Source organism: Salvia miltiorrhiza, chromosome 6 (genome assembly GCF_028751815.1).
Source record: "Salvia miltiorrhiza cultivar Shanhuang (shh) chromosome 6, IMPLAD_Smil_shh, whole genome shotgun sequence".
NCBI lineage: Eukaryota > Viridiplantae > Streptophyta > Magnoliopsida > Lamiales > Lamiaceae > Salvia > Salvia miltiorrhiza.
The window spans coordinates 4626242-4647137 of NC_080392.1; the positions used below are offsets into that span (position 1 = coordinate 4626242).

The window sequence follows — 20896 nt, forward strand, 5'->3', positions numbered from 1 at the left end:
AACATCATATCCAAAACTAACAGAGGTCTTCATAACCAATATTGTCCTTTCACTTGTCAATCTACAAAGCAAAGTAGTTTAAAGAGTTATATACATTATTTAGATATTACAATAGAGAGATATAAATTTTATGGATTATTTGACAAACCTCATGGATCACACAAGGTATTACTACAAGAAGCTATAAAGCATTTACTCCTTTTCCCCTGCACCTGTCCAAGCAACACTTTTCTAAAAAATTAACCTTGATTTCGATTCAATCAACAATAAACTTCTTACAATAAAGGCACAAAGGTCCAAGTGAAGAATGACAAACAGAAATCTTGAATATCATATTATGTAATACACATAACAAGAAGCACTTAGGTAATATATTCATTTCGAATGCATTATTTTAACCATAAAGCAATTTAATGAGTCGGTAAAATATCAATTTTATAAATAAATAAGGGAATGATTTAGAGACAATTTATCCTTTCATTTACAAAAGATTATACAAAACATCAAAACAAGTGAATACGAAAAAGAATAAAACAAAGACTATAAAAGCATAGAAGGCAACTGGGGTGACATTTGGTAGGGAATTAATAATATTGGCATAACAGATGTACTAGATAACTAATGGATGCTTGAATGTTAGATAACTAATGTATGCTTCTCTTAAGAATAAATTGTTCCAAATTCCCAAACACTCATTTTCAAAAACAGCATATGGGATAATTTTTCAAAATTGCTTATATAAATGTTAGATCAACGGAGCTACGACTAAGTCATATGCACAGTAACACGGTATCATTCTGTTGGTTGTCATTTTGACAGTAGATTATATAGATTTAATATGTTAAATCAACATAAGATCAGACCACATTTAATAATTTAATATAGATCAAATCTCAAATTATAAGGATCAATTGAGTTCCAACTCAATGTGTACAATTTAGATTTGATAGATTTCACTCTAAGAAGCTGGATTGTTGATAGGTTAAGGATGTACTCACAATCTTGGATGGACTTTCTCAGGATGAACAAGGCTAACTTGCAGTAGGTGCTCGTACATTAGATAGTTATGCATGCATTCTTCAACAACTTTCGCGACCTGCATCAGTCAGAAAAAACTCATTTGTGAGAAAGGGGTGAGGAGTAGGCTGTTCCGTTTTTGCTGCTACTATTTGGGTGAGGAGTCAATTCATTCGCAGTTTTTGAACTAATGCTACGTAGATCACAAAACATCGTATGTTGCAGAAAGCTTAAATGTGAAGCCCTTGAATTAACAGACACCATTCTCATTGCTTGATTCAATAAAAAGTTGGTGAAGAAATGGTGAAGAATTACATTTTCTATAACTTTCTGGGAGCTTACTTCAAATACCTGCTTCCCAGTGCAATTCTAAAGACAGCAAACCGCTTGATTTATATGGGGCATAATATTCACCCCAAAGCTGTGTTGTGGCCATATTTCACAAAATTGTTTTACTGGGTAATACAAGTGATAACCATTTACCTGTGATTCTAGAGACTGCATTAGTCTTTGCAGCATAAGCATTTGAGCACTTTGGAGCATAAACCGGTGCTGGTTTGTGTTTCCATCGTCTCAAACGGCTCCCGGAACTTGGCCTTCTCGCTGAGTTCCTCGAACGAGTGAATCAGGTTCTGAAGCCTGGCAACGAACTCGATCAACAAAGAAGTAAAAGTTGCTAGAGACAACACACTTGCGCTTTCATATGTCCGGACTTCACGCTCGTTGAGGATGGCATCACCGATGAGAGAGAGGCGCGAAGGCCACATGGTCTGCTCTTTGAGGACGTCCTCTCCAGAACCCAGTTCGGAGCGGGAGAAATTGATGCTCAGAAGGTGCCTGCAAGTACAAGCCTCAAGTGAGAATATGACAGTCAAATAACATTTTGCAGAATGCTAGTTTGATATTCCTCAACCACAACATCAGTAGATATGCATTGGAGATAACAAATGCATCTTTTATAGGATTTGTGAAACTAAACACAATGTAAAGGTGTGTAGATAAGATAGCCAACATGACATCACACTGTTTCTCTTTCCTACTCAAAATGTATGGACAAGACCTCCATGATCTACATAATCCAACAGCTAGGAAGCCAAGTATGAACTTAAAATCAAATTGGAGGTGACAAAATACAACCATGCTCTGCTTTTATATCGAAAATAAACAATGCAAAGCACTAACATAATTTAGTCAGTTGACCAAAACATTCCTCTTCCGTTTTGCTACGCTGAATATAATATACAAGTGTCATACTGAATCATGCTTAGCCCAAAAGATGGGATGAAATTCACTTGATACATTGCAACGTGTGTTTTCCATCAAAAGTATAAATATCCGTAAATGTAGAAATTCCTTGCAACTTAACCACCACTGAGAAAATTCTATTATTCGATCTCACATATACACTAATTCAATCATTTTAGTAGAGATAATATGTCAACAAGCTGAAAACTACACAAAGTAGTCATTCCGATTCCAAGAACAGCAAAAGGAAACACCAAACTACTTTTAGAATAGAACCAGGCAACTTAAGTCTATCCAGTATCCAAAGATGTGAAGTTAAAAGAAATTGATGACTAGTCTAAAGTTCTTAAAGTTCATGTGATGCAAAACTGTGTTTGCAGTCATAATACTAAACCTAAATATCATATTCATTAAGAGAAGCAATTTGAAAATGTTTATCACCACAATGTACTAGATAACTAATGGATGCTTGAATAAATAGAATAATAGAAGATGCAAAATTATGATTGACTAACTTACAGCCTCAAATTACTCAAACTTCCAAGGTTTTCTGGTAGATTTCCTTCAAGTAGATTATCTTCCAAAATCCTACATTTCAGATAACAGCAAATAATTGATATTAAAAAACTTTCTAGAGTAGCAATGTCTCCAATTTCAGCTGAGATATCTGGAATAGAGGAGTACAATTAGTCTTCTTTGTTCAGTATACAACTATGGCGGTGTGCGAGAGAGACTAAATTTCGAAACGACAAAGTAAAAATGATGAGTACCTGAAGATGGAGGCAGCTGATCCTCTGAAGGCGGTTCTGACGGAGAATTGGTAGCGCAGCAACGGTCGAAGAAGCGAGAATTGCGTTTGAGGAAGGGAAACGAACGGTGGAGATTGATTGAGAAGGTGGAAGTGAGCAGAAACTTATCGGGTGGTTTGTTGTGGTAGCTGAGCAGTAGTGTGTCGGAGGCAGCAGAATGAGAGAAGCTCCGACCGTGAATGTTGCTCCAGAGTCGTCGTCAAAAGGCGGCGGTTGAAATCGCGTCGTCGGAGGTGCGGCGGTGGTCGAAATCGCGCTGTTGGAGGCGGAGATTCAATTGCCGAGATGGAGACAGTCGGAGATTGAAACGCGGCGGTGGTCACAATGGAGGAGGATGCGGCGGCGGTCACAATGCGGCGGCGGTTTTTGCTGAGGACGAAGGGTATTTGGCTGAGGACGAAGGGTTTTGCTCATGGGTTCAAACCCTTTTAGAAGCTTTTTATTTCTTTTTATTTTCTCTTGTAGCTATACACATATTTTATTCTTTTAATTTTATAAAAGTATTTCATTATAATTTCTATATTATTTCCTTTTGTAGCTATACACATATTTTATTCTTTTAATTTTATAAAAAAATATTTCATCATAATTTCTATAATAAAAATTGACTATATCAAAATTTAAATAGTTTAATCAATAATAATAAAATTATTAGAAACACTACTTAAAAATAACTATATAAAATTTTAAATATTAATATCAATAATAATTTTTTCTTTCCTTTTGTAGCTAATATACACATATTTTATTCTTTTAATTTTATAAAAATATTTCATCATAATTTCAATAATAAAAATTGACTATATCAAAATTTAAATAGTTTAATCAATAATAATAAAATTATTAGAAACACTACTTTAAAAAAACTATATAAATTTTAATATTAATATCAATAATAATTAATTAATGGTGTTGTAGATAAAGGATTAAATGTTAAAAAAATAAAATATAAAAATAAAATTAAAAAGAAATTAAAATAAATTTTTGAAGAACACTATCATAGATGACGTTGTTCATAAAGTGTCATTTATTTTAACTCAATAAATGATCACGCTTGTTCATAAAGTGCTGCAGGTTGGAGATGCCGGAAAGGATCACGCTTGTTGGGAAAGGCCCGAGGACATGGACACACCAAGAAGCGTGATCAAGATTGACAAGAACACCCCTGGCACAGAAGTTGCAGCTGAGACTGCTGCTGCTCTTGCTGCTGCTTCCTTAGTTTTCCGGAGGAGTGATCCTAATTACTCCAAGGTTCTTGCAAGAAGGGCGATTCGGGTATATGTCTGAAGCTCGTAGTAAAGCTTAATTAAGACGATTGAATTTGATCGTAGGTGTCTGAGATTATGATGTGCATTAAACATTGAAGGAATGCTAAAAAGCATTGTGTTTGATCATAGATTTTTGGTTTGTGTTTCGTATGTTTGAGTTTTAGGGTATACCTTAAACCTTTTATAAATGATTTTGATCATTGTTTGAGCATGAGGGTCTTGCTAATGTTGCTGCATTTGTGGTCTGTGTTTAGGTGTTTGAGTTTGCTGATAAGCACCGTGCCGCATATAGCGTGGGTCTGAGGCGTTACGTGTGCCCTTATTACTGCGATTTCTCTGGCTATCAGGTAGAAAGGAATACGGTGGTTCTTGAAAATCTTCTTATTTTTGGTGGTTGCGTTTCAACTGTGTTTGAGGTTGTTTTTTTTTTTGTTGTTGTTCAAGGATGAGCTGTTGTGGGGTGCTGCTTGGCTGCACAGAGCGACGAGAAACCCGACTTATCTGAGCTACATTCAGGCGAACGGGCAGACGCTCGGAGCTGATGAAATTGATAACACATTTGGTTGGGACAACAAGCATGTTGGAGCTAGAATCCTTCTCTCCAAGGTTTGTTTTAGCTTTAACTTTTCCCAGATGCATAATGTAACAGAAAATCTCAGTACCTAAAATGCTTCTGGTTGTCGTTTTTGCAGGCGTATCTCGTCCAAAATGTCCAGCCTCTCCACGACTACAAAAGCCACGCCGATAACTTCATATGCTCTCTGCTCCCGGGGACGCCCTACTCCTCTGCTCAATACACCCCCGGTTCGTTCCACAATCGACCAAAAACATGTTTTTCGAGCAATGCACGAGTCTTGACAACCTTAATTTTGTAACAGGTGGTCTGTTGTTCAAGATGAATGATAGTAATATGCAGTATGTGACTTCCACTTCTTTCCTTCTGGTGACTTACGCCAAGTACTTGACCACGTCGCGTAGGGTTGTGAACTGTGGTGGCGCCATCATCAGGGCCGGCCCTTATTAACATTTGGTGGGGCAATGGCCTAGGGCCCCTAATTTTTGGGGGCCCCAAAATTTAGGCCCACTTATATTTATACCCTACAATAAATAAATAAAAAATTTACTTATAGTATTTTAGGATCAATTATTTTTTTGTTATAGTGGATATTGTTATTTTATCTTTAAAGACTAGATTTGAACAATTGACAATTTTTGAAGATATTTTTGGCTTTTTGTTTCCTCATAAGATGTTATCTTTATGGGATAATGATAAATTGCGTAAGTGTTGTGTTAAGCTTCAAGATGCCCTGAAACATAATGATAAATTTGACATTGATGCTGAAGATTTATATTCTGAATTGCAAGTGCTACAAATGTGTTTACCATCTGAAACAAAATCGCTTGGTGAGGTTCTTGAACTTGTTAAAGTTTCATATTGCTTTCCTAATGTTTCTATTGCATATAGAATATTGTTGACTATACCAGTTACTGTAGCTTCGGCAGAAAGAAGTTTTTCAAAATTAAAATTGATAAAATCATATTTACGTTCTACTATGTCTCAAGAAAGGTTGAATGAATTAGCGGTTTTATGCATTGAACATGAGGTATTAGAAAAGCTTGATCTTGAAGAAATTATTGATGATTTTGCTTCTCAAAATGCTAGAAGATCTAAGTTATTTTTGTAATTATCTCATCATTGTTTTCTAGTTTATTGCCTAGGGGCCCCTTTTTTCCTTTTCGCCTAGGGCCCCCGGAATGTCAGGGCCGGCCCTGGCCATCATCACCCCGAAGAAGCTTCGGGCATTCGCCAAGAATCAGGCAAGAAACTTTTGATGATCCTGCCCTGCAAAATTCATGAAATATAGCGTGTGTAGAGTGTAATGATGTTGCGATTTGGGCAGGTGGACTACTTGCTGGGAGACAATCCGATGAAAATGTCGTTCATGGTGGGGTACGGTTCGAGATATCCGGTGCGCATCCACCACCGGGGCTCGTCCCTCCCGTCGGTTAATGCTCAGGTCCAGATTCATCACTTGAGCCTTCATCCCCAGTCAAACTCTACAAAGGTTACAAAAGCAAGATTAAATCAATTAACTCAATATTTTGTTCATTTATACTAAACCGAACTTCACTCCGGTTCCATAATTAACAAGCTCAATACTACACAAATGAAATGCCGAAGCTCTGTAGCTCAACAAAAAGAGCAATTGGTTCCCTAAAACCTAAGAGTCTATATCCAATACAGGTTCGTCATTTCATAAGCAAAAAGAAAGCTACAACTAAAAATTGAACTATCTCTCCTTATTCCCCGAAGTTTTATCCTCTCACTGAAAAAACAATAGCTCAAGTGAGAAGAAACAGTACGGTTCAAAGCCACTGAAAACACAAAACTAACGGTGGAAACAAAACTCTATATAACCAGAATAAGAAACCAATCAAAGAATCAAACCGTACTTCATCATCAAAATCGCCATCATCACTATCTTCAAAATCCGAAACAAACGGCGAATCATCGGAACTATCCGCTGCTGCTTCTGCTTCTCCTTCTTCAATCCTCTTGGCAATTTCTTCCACGTTTTTCGCCTTCAGTTTCTGCACGTCTTCCGCGCCCTGCTTGTCTGAGCCGCTTAGATTCCTCTTCGACCTCATTTTTGCTCGATTTTGTGAAGGACGGAAGGAGACAAGAGGCTGTGTTGTTGTAAGGTTTTTGTTGGCAAGGGTTTTAGTGTTAGAGCTGAAGGTTTCAACCAACTCAATTCCATTAGCCGCTAATGGACCCGTTTCTGGCCCAACTTCTCTCTTGGGCTGCAGTAGAAACTTCAAATGGGCCTAGTTACTGGACCATGTTTGGGTTGTGGATTTTGGGTTATTAAAAAAAAGTCTTTCTTTATAGAGCATATGTTCTGTTTTCAATTCACATACCCATAATTCATTTTCAACTTCAGTATTACTCAGTTTTTCTTCAGTGTCTTAAAACTATGCCATATACCACAAACATTTATAAATAACATAATTATTTCGTGTTTCATCAAAAATTGAATTTTTGCTTCTTTTTTTTTGGAAGTTGGAAGAACACATAAGTTTGAAAAGTCTATTTCATATAATTTTGAATTGTTGCTATAAATTATTCTATTATTACAATCATTAAAAGGAATATCCATGGGAATTTGTCAAGATGTAAGTATTATATAAAAAGGAAAATAAAAAAAGAAGAAACAAAAAAACTCACGAGTCACCATCGCATGAGTACACTCACAACAACCACACCCACATTCCATCCCAATCTTGATTGGACTTCAAAACTATCAAACCAATTTATACACACAAGTTATGGAGGAAAATTAAGGATAATTGATTAAATATGCTCTAACTTGTGATTTATTGTTCAAGAAATTACTTTCCTAGTTATCATAAATAATTGCCAACCATATATTTAGTGAAAATAATGAATAACCCAATCACCGATGAGTCCAAATCAAATGGGCCCATGGGCATGGGTTTGTAAGTGTTATAGATGTGGTCCAATCTTTACTTTTATTAGTGTTTCAAAAATGTTATTAATTAAGTGAGCTCTATGCAACATTTTGTGGCTCTGTTTCACCCAACTTGATGGCTGAAAAAAATGAAGGCCAAGATCAAGTAAACCTTATCCACAAAAATTTGCTCAACTACCACCTTCTCCTACTCCCACTCTTGATTTTAATTCCCAATTTTTAGGTTGGATAAGTATGGTATCTCACACTATATCTTTTCACACATATTGTAACGCAATTTTGTATTTCACTTTATCATAAAATTGCACATCAAATACGCCTAATAGAACTCATCCCCTAATTATGACACTTTCACGTGGTGATTTTTTTTGTATGACAAATGACCGGTTGATCCAACCGTGCTCACCCTTAATTAGAGTAGTAAACGAGCCGAGTTAAGCTGACAACTAGTAGATTCGAGTTCGACTCGTTTAAATATCCAGGTATTCGAGCTCGGCTCGTCACCTATTTATCGAGCTTCAGCTCATTTCGAGTTCGACTCGTGTGATACTCGATAATATCAAATTCAAGCTCGACACGTTAAATATTTATATAAAATGATATTCGAAGCTCGAACTCGTTAAAAACTCATTAAAAGTGAAAAATGTTCAAAATGTGTTCTTGATCTTAGTCAATATATTACTCGAACTCGAGCTAGACTCGTTTAAGGTTCGTGTACTAGGTCGATAGAAGGTTCGTGAACAAGCGAATCTAAATATGTTCACAAGCTCAACGTGTCGAACCTGTCAAACTAGAGCTTGACTCGATGAAATTAGGTTCGAGCTCGGCTCGTTTATTATCAAATCGAGATTCGAATGAGCTTTTTTTTAGTCGAATCTCAAATATCTTGTGAGGAGCTCTATTCCTTTGCAAGCCTACCTTAATAAGATATTGAGGAAATGCTTCATACACGTTAGTCAATTTTGATTCCATCAATATTGAATTGGATGATAACATTATGTTGTTAGCATTTTGATTTCAACTCCTAGACAATCAATATGTAAAGATTGATCACCACCAAATCTTAGTACACTGTCCTCTTCACTCTTTTTTACATGTTTTTTTTTACTCCACATTAATTAAGATATTTTTTAGTTGTCGCATTAATAAGATTAAAGTGTAGATTAAACTTATTTATCAAGGGTACTAACGAACTTCGATAATACCGAAGAACTCATAAAGGGTACTTGCATTCGTTATATAGATGGTTATATTAAACAAAATCTTAATTATATAGGGGTTTTGGTAAATAAAACTACCAACTATTTTAAATTTGTAATTTTAACGTGACTTTTGAAGTGTAGCGAATTAGATCACCAACTTTTTAGTTTTTGCAATTATGTCCCTCCATAATTCTTTTTCGATCGTTAAAGTGTTGAATTGGAGCTTACGGGGATTAGTAAATGCGACGTCGTTTTTATAAGGCCTAAACGACGTCATTTCGTAGACTTTCAATTATTATTTTTTTCAAATTATAAAGGGGTTGTATCTTGTATTTGCACCATAATTTCTAATATTTAATAATTTTATTGCAAACGACGTCGTAATATGAATATTACGTGGAGAACTAATCCACGTAAGTTCCAACTCAACAATTCAACTACTGGAAAAAATTGGGAGAACATAATTATAAAAATTGAAATGGTGGTGATTTAAATCGCCATATTTTTAAAGTCACGTTAAAATTCAAAATAATTCATAATTTTATTTATCAAATTAAACCCCTAATTACTTTTAAATTATACTCATCTCAATGGGTTAATAAGAGAGATAGATGATTATTTATTCTTGTACGTGGATGTAGCGTACATGGAAAATTTTGATTCAATGAAAATTCAGCGATCGAGTGGTTGAAGCTCTCAAAAGATAGAATTTATAAAAATAAATAAATACGCATTAAAAACATAGATAACTATAGAAAATGTTAAGAAAAACTATTGATAGGATAACCTTTATGAACAAGGAATGGAAGCAATTATCGAGTTGTTGTATGCTGACAGATTATTGTTGAAAAGGCCATACCTTGCAGTTCCAACTTCCTAGGATTATCCCTTCACCGCATATTAAAAAAAATAGTATTATATATATCAACCACTTTTAGTTTATTAATATACATTTCTTTTATTACCTTTTTATTGTTGTTTAGTAATTATCTTAGTAATGTTATTCTATTGTATAATGTATACCGGACCCTTTCTTTTTTTTGATAAATTAATTAATAGTATTAAATAAAAAAATTTAAAGACCTCATTATAGGAAATTCAAATCTAAAACCTTTGACCTTAAGCATTAATCCCTTCTCGCTTGATCAACACACGCACATAATATCAGACCCTTTCTTCGTAAAAGGTGTTGTGGTTTGAGGCAAACATAAAATGTTATAAAGAAAATAAAATTATCCACGACACAATCTTGATAAAATATATATATAACATTTGAATTTTTAATTTTTGAAATACCAATTAATTAATTTTAATTTATAATGTGTATAAATATATACATCATCAAATATCTAAAGCAATTATAAATGATAATGGGTATCATTATGTATCATGTAATATTCTAAGATATACAAACTATTCATCTGCATATATTTTAATATATTTTTTGAATGCATATTTATGTGTTCACTTTGTTTAAATACAAAATTTAAAATAAAGTTCCTATGCAACATTCAAAGATTTGATTTGAATAAACATGACAACAATTATTTTTATATGCATCAAAAATCTTATTTGTGTTATTTTACTGATATTTTTTTCATCAATGAGTAAGTAAAAATTTAGAAAGGGTTGAACATGAGATATATGTAGTTCATTTTCAAAAATAAAATGTATATGATTTAATATTTAAAATGATATTTTTAATATATACTATATATATATATAGATAGATACATGCAAAATTAATATTTATCTACACATTTATATTAATATAAGTTTAGAGAATGAAGGAAGTCAGAGTGATAAAGTAGGAGTCGTTGACCTCCTTACTGAAGAAGTTGATTCAAAAGGAGAGAGAAAAGCTGATAATTGAGCTAATAAGCACATTTCCACTTATGCTGCTTAATAACACTTTATCATTTATATTTTTAATATTTCCTTGTTTTCCTTATTGTGAAAAGTAGAAGTTTGTTATTCGTACAAGTTGGTATAAATGGTGGCCATGCAATGTAGAAAACCTAAGAAATGAATTATCATATTCTCTACTATCTCTGCCTCTCTTCCTGTTCACCGCTCTAAAATACAGTGCTAATTTTGGCGGAACACTATAGCGTGCATAATATATTTGTTCCCTTTTTTTTTCTTTTATGTAGTATTATTATCATCATTATAAATTATACTCCTAGTAAATATTTCACCTAGCAATCAAGGATAGAGTAGTTAGAAAGTATCTTTTGAAATATTATTTTTTGTTAATAACAGAGCAATAGATATTAAACTGAAATTCTACACAATTTTAATAGTATTAAATTAAAGCTACTGTGTAATTGCGCTAAGAGCTGAGGAAGCTTTAATTAATAAATGGCACAATAAAAATGGGCACATAGATTAAGAGTAAGATGTTAAAAGTGTAAAGTAAGTAGAGATCACTTATTTAATGAGTGTAGAGTGGGTGGGGACCACAAACTGTTTTTTTTAAATATCATTATAAATTGAACAAATTATAAAGAAAAGTGTGTCATTATAATTTATAAGTGGGACGGAGGGAGTAGCAATTAGTGGTGAGCAAAATACCCAAAATCCGAATATTCGATCTAGATCAAACCAAAATTTGAATTTGATTCGGATTTTTTGAATTTTTGAATTTTCGGATTGAATTGAATTTTAAACAAATTTCAGATTTTCGGATTGATTGATACTTCTAAAATCTAAAATTTGAATTATATTTATAATATATATAATATTATAATATTATATATAGATAGTTCTTCAATAGTGCACTGATCAAAGTATAGGGAGGCTGGGGTTTAAAAATCTAGATTGGTTTAATTAAGCTCTTATGGCTAAGTGGATATGGAGGCTTCTGACGGAGAGAGAATTGTTGTGGGTGGGTTAGGGTGGTGCGGGCAAGCCAAGGGGATATCTGTTGGGATGGAGAGGGTTTTAGGGTGAAGGAGACCAGGTCGATGAAAACAGGATGGTGGAAAAATGTGTTGGGGTTGAGCTGGGGGGAAGGGGAAATTGGCTTAGACAGAATCTCGAATTACAAATTGGAGAGGGTGAATCCACATCATTTTGGCATCATTGTTGGGCTGGGGAGAGACCTCTTTCGGAATCATTCCCTAGGTTGTTTCATCTTAGTAACAATAAGGGTGGCTTCATCAATAGTATGGGAGAGTGGGTGGAAGGAATTTGGGAGTGAAAATTTACATGGAACCGCGATCTGAGGGAAAGAGACCAAGAACAAATAACTAACCTCCTTTCTTGTATAAAAAATTATCCTATTTGTGCAGGCAAAAAAGACAGCTGGAGATGGAAAACCGATCCAAGTGGTAGATTCTCGGTCAAGACGGCGTATAAGGCCATTGCTTCGCATGCAATACCAGTCGATCATCAAGGAAAGAAGGAGTGGCCATTGATATGAAAAGAAAAAGCCCCATTTAAAGCAAAAACAATAGCATGGAAAGTTTTGAAGGGACGACTACCAACATGTGACAAGCTCCAAAAACGGCAGGTTAATATTCCAACCTCAGAGGCTCTCTGTATTTTCTGCAAATCTCTCCCAGAATCCATGGACCACCTTCTTTTTTAGTGCCGTAAATCAGATGAAGTTTGGAGGGGTATTCTTGGCTGGCTCAATAAACAGACGACCCTCCACCATAAGGCTTATGACCATTTTCTTGCTTTTATACATCTTGGAAATAAGGAGGACATTGCTTTTCTTATTGGAGTGTGGATATGCACAACTTGGTGTCTTTGGAAAGAGAGAAATGAGGGTAAATTCAACAAAAGCCCATGAAAGACTGAGAAAATATTTGCAGAGATCAAAACAAGAATCTGGGAGTGGTCGTTGGCGTATAAACAGAAGACAACTCCTAATGAGTTCAGGAGATGGTTCTTTGGGGTGCATTTGTGTGGCTAATTCAGTAGAAGTAATCTTCTTGTTTCTTTTCTGTTTTATGTGTTTCGATTTTTTCCAGCTATTTTTGCTGGTTGGGTACCACTGGTACCTATGTTGCTGTCATTTATAAAAGCTTTTTACCTTTCCCTGATCAGAAAAAAAAGTTCTTAAATAGTTACATTTTTCTAAATTCTAACCCTATACACTCTCATCTTGGTTGATTATAATTAATTATTTGTTAATTAGGACCTTAATTTGATCATAATTATCTAATTGGTTAGTTTGATATGTATTTTGATTTTTTTTTTTTTATGTTTTGGATTTTTCAGATTTTTCAGATTTGAATTTGTGGATAATATGGTTCAAATCAAATTGTATTTTAGAGAAATTCAAATTTTCAAATCGGATCAAATTAGGCAAAAATTTGATTCGAAATATGAATACTCGCCCCTAGCAGCAATCAAGCCTATGCTTACTCCATTGGCAGGGGAAAAGAATAATTTGTATAAGGGTTAATTGCATATAAATTACTGAACTTTCAACAAATTCTCATTTTGCACATGAACTTTAAAATATTTATTAAAATTACTCAACTATTAATTTCTTCTCATTTTGCATATTTGTCCGTTTTTCATCGTGGAGACATGGCATAAATATACCCGTTTAACATGAATATGCTTGCGTAGCATAAATATGATCGTGTGGAAAAATAGAATTGACATTGTAATGTATAGTTGGATGGAAACAACGTCATTTTAGACCCAAAGGTTGGCCAGAAAATGAACAAATATGAAAAATGAGAAAAAATTAATAATTGAGTAATTTTAATAAAGATTTTAAAGTTCATGTGTAAAATGAGAATTTGTTGAAAGTTCAGTAATTTATATACAATAAATCCTTTATATAATGTCATAAATATTGTGGACTGAATTATTTGAATACGTAAGGGCAATAAACTTCTCACACTATTTTATTGCAACTATGAAATTATAAGTTTTTCTATTCCAACTACGAAAAATAACTTGATATAATCGTGGCATATAATATGGATAAAGAACAAAGTCATATTCCGCTTCTCTTAATTGATAAGTTTTTAAAATACAAACTCGTAGGAATCTATCCATGAAGTATATCTAAAATTTTTGTTCAAAAAATGATGTGCTCTATATTAATGAAAATAGCATTTGATTATATATATGTACATGGTAAACTGCATTGTTCGATCATATTTCCACCATAATAGTAATAAGTTAGATGAATGCCCATTGCAACAAATTAAAAGACCAATAGCCAATAAGCAACTACATAAATAATGCATTTTTGTTGTTTACATAGTCATGAACTACCTAGGTGAACCAAACCTATTTTGACGAACATGAATGCAAAATTTGTTTTTTCGTTCCTTTTTCAAACTTTCGCAGCTACGGTATTTAATATTTGTCTGAATGCAACTAATTTTTGTGACACATTTATAATATATTCCGTCAGTCTTTTCAAGTGTTCCATATCGTTCATATATAGTTAAAATGCACGTACTAAAAAAGTGAGTAATGTCCCCAAGGAAATACCAAACGGTGCAACCTCCTGTCTGTGAACAGTGGGGTTCCGGGTTTAAACTCCACTGCTCCCCCTCCCCAACTCTCCCAAATAAAAAAAAAAGTGAGTAATTTTTCATTTTTATCCTGAACTATTGCATGAAAAATTTACAAAGTAAAAGAAAAATGCCACTAAAAAAAGGGTAAAATGAAAAAGTGTGCATCATTTTATCATGGAATTTTAAAATGGGACACTTTTTTTTTTAATAAATGGAACACTTCTTTAAGAACAAAATTTACTTCTTAATAGGACACTTAAAAAAACGGAAAGATAATATACATATTCAATACAATGTAATTAACACACATTTAATTCGTTATAATGAAATACTGAATGTAAGTGTAACACAAAATGTATAATATTTCATACATATTCTGCAATTCAATAGTTTGGATGCATTTACTATGTACTCCGACATTAAGTTTTCATTTTATAGACTTTGGAGTTTCAATTAATTAATTAGGTAGATTTTAATGATTGCCTAACTTGAAATTTTTTTTAATGCGGTCTCACATCGAAGGCAAATCTAAAGCTATTTCTTAATTTATATTCCTCCTTTTTTTTGGTCTCCCAATAGGTTGGATTTTTGTGCAACATGTCCATATCTTTAATTTATTAAACTACGTTTTTTTCTTTAAAATTGCAACCTAAAATTTTTACCATCTGTGTATTCACTAAATTTGTGCTTGGTTATTGATGATATATATAAGAAAATCAATGATATAAGATTAAATGAAAAAGGTCCTCCTCAACGCACATTGGCTCATATCATTCTTTTTTCAATGTAAGATTGATAAAATTAATTATAAAGTTGGTGAATGATTAAATAATTCATTCAATTAAGATGATAAATAATTATTTAATTGGAGTATTAAAGTGTGAGTTGAATTATCCATTTCATGTTGAATTATACAAATTAATATTTTATGAATCATATTTTATCATTCAAACCAAACACTTCAATTGTTTACTATAGCACAAATGCATATGTTAAAGATTTTGCGAGTTATCAAATATATGAAATTAATCATATTGAAACGAGAGGTATGTGTGCATTACGCACATATACATGGTACGTAGTCTTACAAAATGCATGTTTTTATGGATTATGAAATATATTATTTTGTTAATTAGTTAGATTTTTGGATTAGCTTCTAATAATAAATAAAACTTGGATATGAAATTGGAAAAATAAAAATTATTAATTAATTTACATGTGGCCTGTAAAGTTTACGTGTCTATCAGTCTATGTGTGTTTCTTCTCTTTGTTCTTTCAACTCTCTAAATTAAAGTTATGATGTCAGGATATATATTCTATTATTCTTCATTATTATTTTGTGATTAGGCTCGTAGAGATGATCATCATCATTTCATAAAGTAAATTATCATCACATACCACGTTTCATATTAAAATTCAATAAATTCATGCTGTTATATATGTTGTGACCACCCACATACTAATTAAATAAAAATAATACTCTTTATTTATTTATTTTAAATAAAAACATAATTTAATTATTTTATTATATTAGATTATTGACGCATAAATACATTAATTTTGGATCAATTTTGATTTTTAACATAAACTTCAAAAAATACATCAATTTATTGATTTTAATAATTTTAACACGAATTCTATTTTCAATTAAAGCTTATTTTGCACGTCGTAATGCTGATATGGACAAATCGAATTATAGTAATTTTAACACGAATTCGAATTGTTCGACATTTATTTTGGTTCATCTCGAATTGTATTTATAAAAATAAATAGAATTCATGTTAAAATTACTACAATCTTGTGTATTTTTCTATACTTTTAAAAGGTCATGTTAATAATCAGAATTGATCCAAAGTTGGTGTATTTATGCACCAATAACCCTACTATATTTATATATTATACTTATTTTTTTATTATTTTTTGTACTTTTTATTTTTATAATATTCTCTAAAAAATAAAAATTTATAATTTTTTTAAAATAACTACAATATGAAAAATACAATAATTTAATTAAATCTTTTTTATTTTAAAATATAAATTAAATAAGTCAATTTTTTCTCAATTTAACTAGTGTGTACATGGATGGCCACAATGTGTCTATTTAGCATCATTCATTAGAATTGGCCCATCATATAACTCATCGATTATTACAACGTGCACAACAGATAAATCGCATCGAATTTGAACCTGCTTTGATATCATATAAAAATTGGACTCATCATCACCTTAAAAGGCCTTATAAGGTAAAATGATACTCCAATCTTATATATTGAAAACATAATCATTATTAAGTTGTTGTGGAACAAAAATGATAGCTTTAACATATCACACTTAATTTACCTTAAGATATATAGATAGGGGAGCGCTCCAATGAGACCGCTTATTTTTAGTGATGCCTAAGACACGATCTCGTGCATTTATTTTATCAATTCTATGGCTGATATTGTATCTAGAGGGAGAATTTTTTTTTTCTCAGGATTCGAATCCTGAAGGGAGCAAAATATTTTAAATTTCGTTATTCGTCAATATATATTGCATTGTCCATTGATATATATATTGTCTTGTTCATCAGTTTATATGTCTTATTTATTACCAATTTTTTAAATTTCGTTATTCATCAGTATATACTGTCTTGTGGCCAAAAATTTAAAGACTGTGCCACGGTAGATTCGAACCCAAAACCTTTCGCCTTAAGAATTAATCGCTTTACCGCTTGGCCAACACACACTCTTGTGTGTATGTATTGATCTAGCAATAGTGCAATTAATGCTCAAAGATATAGGCATTAGGTTTGAGTCAATCATGATGCGATATTTAAATTTATTTATTTATCAGTTAATTAAAAAAAAAAAAACATTTGTTGAGACATGCACGTGTCTGCTCTTGAGTTTCATCTCCTTGACTCGTAATTAACTAACTAATTACCACGTGTACTCAATTTGGACTGAAAAAGTCCAAATAAGATAAGAAACAGTAAAAGATAGAAAATATCGAGACAAAAGGCCATTAAAAAAAAGCGAGAAAAAGAGACATATGGTCCAAAAATGATGGAAGAAGAAATGTGGCTCAGCTTATTCCACCAGAAAAACAGAAAACTCTAGATATACGCAGGCAGCTACCAAAGTCCAAGAAAGCCGACACTTTCCTTCCTTCATTTATCTCCCACACTCTTATAAGACTCTCACCTCCCAACAACAACCATCTTCATCTCTTCAATGGCCGGCACCGGAGCTTTTGCAGAGATCATCGATGGAGATGTCTTCAAGTACTACGCCGACGGAGAATGGAAGATATCCTCTTCCGGAAAATCCGTCGCCATTGTCAATCCTACCACAAGGAAGACTCACTACAAAGTTCAAGGTCAGAGATTAATCATATTCATACACCTAATTCCGATCACATACACACACATTAATTTGCACCTGATTTTAATTAAACAAATCAACACACAGCTTGCACGCAGGAGGAGGTGAACAAGGTGATGGAGACCGCGAAAGCCGCGCAGAAATCGTGGGCGAAGACGCCGCTGTGGAAGCGCGCGGAGCTCCTCCACAAAGCCGCCGCGATCCTGAAAGAGCACAAAGCCCCCATCGCAGAAGCTCTGGTGAAGGAAATCGCGAAGCCGGCGAAGGACTCTGTGACTGAGGTCGTGAGGTCTGGAGATCTGATTTCCTACTGCGCCGAGGAAGGGGTGAGGGTGTTGGGACAGGGCACGTTCCTCGTCTCCGACAGCTTCCCCGGCAATGAGAGAACTAAGTATTGCCTCACATCCAAGGTTCATCTCTTTCATAATTTCATCAATTGATTACCATATATTTTGGGATACTATTTACAATATGTGGTTTGCTTTGTTCAATAGATCCCGCTCGGCGTTGTTCTAGCGATTCCTCCTTTTAATTATCCAGTAAACCTAGCTGTGTCGAAGATCGCGCCTGCGCTCGTCGCCGGCAACTCGCTGGTGCTGAAGCCTCCGACGCAGGGTGCGGTGGCGTGCCTTCACATGGTGCATTGCTTTCACTTAGCCAATTTCCCCAAGGGACTGATCAGCTGCATCACTGGGAGAGGCTCTGAGATTGGGGATTTTCTTACAATGCATCCTGGTGTCAACTGCATAAGGTAACAAAACATGCATGATTCTCATCCATGAATCCTGCATTTGATCTCACTCTCGATGTCGATGGCCTCAGCTTCACCGGCGGCGACACCGGCATCGCAATCTCGAAGAAAGCAGGGATGATTCCTCTGCAGATGGAGCTGGGAGGGAAAGACGCGTGCATCGTGCTCGAGGATGCGGATTTAGGCTTGGTGGCAGCCAACATTATCAAGGGAGGATTCTCTTACAGGTTAGTTAGTTATTCTCATCTAGTAGCTCAGTGGAGGAGCCAATTTATACTTGGCCAACTAATTGTTTTTTTTGAGAAATCAATAACAATTGATTTCGAGTGTACTCATCTAATGAAAACGTTGCAAAAAGAATTAGTTATCAATTATTGAAAGAAAAAAAAATCTTTACAATGCATACGACTAAAATTGGAGGTGGGCTTCAGCCCACCCTAGGCTCCATGTGGCTCCGCCACTGATGCATTGCAGTAGCATGCACCAAATCGAAATGGAGTGATTGATGTGAATTTATGGCAGTGGGCAGAGGTGCACTGCCGTGAAGGTGGTGTTGGTGATGGAGTCCGTGGCGGATGCGCTGGTGGAGGCGGTGAAGGCGAAGGTGGCGAAGCTGACGGTGGGGCCGCCGGAGGACGACTGCGACATAACACCGGTGGTCTCGGAGTCGTCTGCCAACTTCATTGAGGGCCTGGTCACGGATGCTAAAGAGAAGGGTGCAACCTTTTGTCAGGAATACAAGAGGGAGGGCAACCTCATCTGGCCGTTGCTCTTGGATCACGTGCGGCCGGACATGCGGATCGCGTGGGAGGAGCCGTTCGGGCCCGTGCTGCCGGTCATCAGAATCGGCTCCGTCGAGGAAGGGATCCATCACTGCAATGCCAGTAATTTTGGCCTCCAGGTAATGGCATTACATTTCGTGTAATGCCAAAATAGTCCAATGTTTTTTTGAGCCTGCAGAATTAGCCCATGCTCATCTATGTATAAATTGCAGGGTTGCGTCTTCACCAAAGACATCAACAAGGCGATGCTCATCAGTGATGCCATGGAGTCCGGAACGGTTCAGATCAACTCGGCACCGGCTCGTGGGCCCGACCATTTTCCGTTCCAGGGCATCAAGGACAGCGGGATTGGATCGCAAGGCATTACCAACAGCATCAACATGATGACAAAGGTGAAGAGCACTGTCATCAACTTGCCAACTCCATCTTACACCATGGGCTAAACAATCCATTTCTGTGCTCAAATAAAAACAAATTGTGTTATGGGATATTGTTAAATTTCTCACTGCATTTCAATTACTGTGTCTCCAACTCAATCCTTGTTTGTATAATGCTAGTATTTGTCTCAACTCTCAAGCCAGGATAGGAAATGTGTATTGTGATAAAAATTGTGATGAGGCTAGTAGGTTGGTGGAAGCCCAAATCACTCTTGAAATATTCATTTTTGGGAGTCATTTGCTATTTAGATCCAACTTTTGAAATGTAGCCATAAAGACCCAACTATAATGCTTGTTGCAATTTAGACCAATTTTTACGCGAGTTTGGAGTTCTTTTTTCTTTTCTTTTCTTAAAAAACAAGATCAGATAATGATTCATCATTTCTCTACCTATTAGTTGAAGATGAAGCGTCTTACCAATTGAGCTGCGCTTCGTTGTCGTGTTTGGAGTTGAAATTTAGTCTTTTAGATGCGTCATAACTCAAAATTCAATTGAGAGCTTTTGGAATTCATTTGTTTCGGCTGTCATCTTTTATTGTTACTTTCATTGTTGAACGTTCGTAATTACTATCCGTACTGCCATAAAATCTTAATTTCATCAAGCTAACTTTCAACTCAATAATTCAATTGGGGGAAATCTACTGATGAAATTGACAACATGATCATACGGACAATGAAGTTTAAAAACTCTGAGTCACTTTTGAGTTTCAATGTCATAAGAATATCTAATCACAATTTTAACCTCGCACAAAAAAAAATGGATACGTTTAAATTACAAATTACAATGAATATTAAAATTGGGTCTAAATTACAAGTAACCTCAAAGATTGTGTATACAATTACGAATAACCCTGTTTTTGGCAACATAAACTTAATTTTGACTATTAAATGTCTACACATTGTATTTATTTATTTATTTCAGGTCACATGCAGCATTTCTAACCTGATTTTGCATAAATAGGGTCCGTCCAATTTATAAATTCTTTTGGCAATTGAAGTTCGAGTAGAATGGGCCGCGACAGATCGTGGGC

At 34.5% G+C, this 20896-nt stretch overlaps 2 protein-coding genes and 1 long non-coding RNA gene across 4 annotated transcripts; 2 read left to right on the forward strand and 1 right to left on the reverse strand.

Moving 5' to 3' along the window:
• Positions 1–9: 9 nt before the first annotated feature.
• LOC130988095 (uncharacterized) lies at positions 10–3476 on the reverse strand. Of its 2 annotated transcripts, none has more exons than XR_009089978.1 (6): positions 3033–3476; positions 2782–2850; positions 1501–1854; positions 999–1096; positions 149–212; positions 10–61 (listed from the first exon to the last, which is right to left on the reverse strand). It is a non-coding gene; the product is annotated as an uncharacterized LOC130988095 (long non-coding RNA). The 2 variants fall into 2 exon arrangements; XR_009089979.1 differs by having other exon boundaries at positions 149–226.
• A 639-nt stretch (positions 3477–4115) lies between these two features.
• LOC130990074 (endoglucanase 3-like) lies at positions 4116–6393 on the forward strand (the record flags this gene model as incomplete). The annotated part of the gene is made up of 8 exons (XM_057914274.1): positions 4116–4346; positions 4594–4686; positions 4784–4945; positions 5032–5143; positions 5218–5348; positions 5587–5743; positions 6102–6157; positions 6241–6393. Coding segments are annotated over exons 1-8 (1095 nt in total), but the record flags the coding sequence as incomplete, so codon positions are not given.
• An 11129-nt stretch (positions 6394–17522) lies between these two features.
• LOC130988096 (NADP-dependent glyceraldehyde-3-phosphate dehydrogenase) lies at positions 17523–20131 on the forward strand. Its single transcript, XM_057911857.1, has 6 exons — positions 17523–17890; positions 17983–18305; positions 18390–18646; positions 18718–18873; positions 19169–19547; positions 19641–20131. The coding sequence occupies exons 1-6, from the start codon at positions 17746–17748 to the stop codon at positions 19869–19871; spliced, it is 1491 nt and encodes a 496-aa protein (XP_057767840.1). The 5' UTR covers positions 17523–17745; the 3' UTR covers positions 19872–20131.
• Positions 20132–20896: the final 765 nt, after the last annotated feature.

Bases quoted from the DNA above. Each gene is read 5' to 3' on its own strand.
- LOC130988096 (XM_057911857.1), top strand. From the start codon at position 17,746: ATGGCCGGCACCGGAGCTTTTGCAGAGATCATCGATGGAGATGTCTTC. The intron at 18,874-19,168 runs GTTAGTTAGTTA...AATTTATGGCAG, and splicing joins AAGGGAGGATTCTCTTACAG to TGGGCAGAGGTGCACTGCCG. The intron at 19,548-19,640 runs GTAATGGCATTA...TATAAATTGCAG, and splicing joins CCAGTAATTTTGGCCTCCAG to GGTTGCGTCTTCACCAAAGA.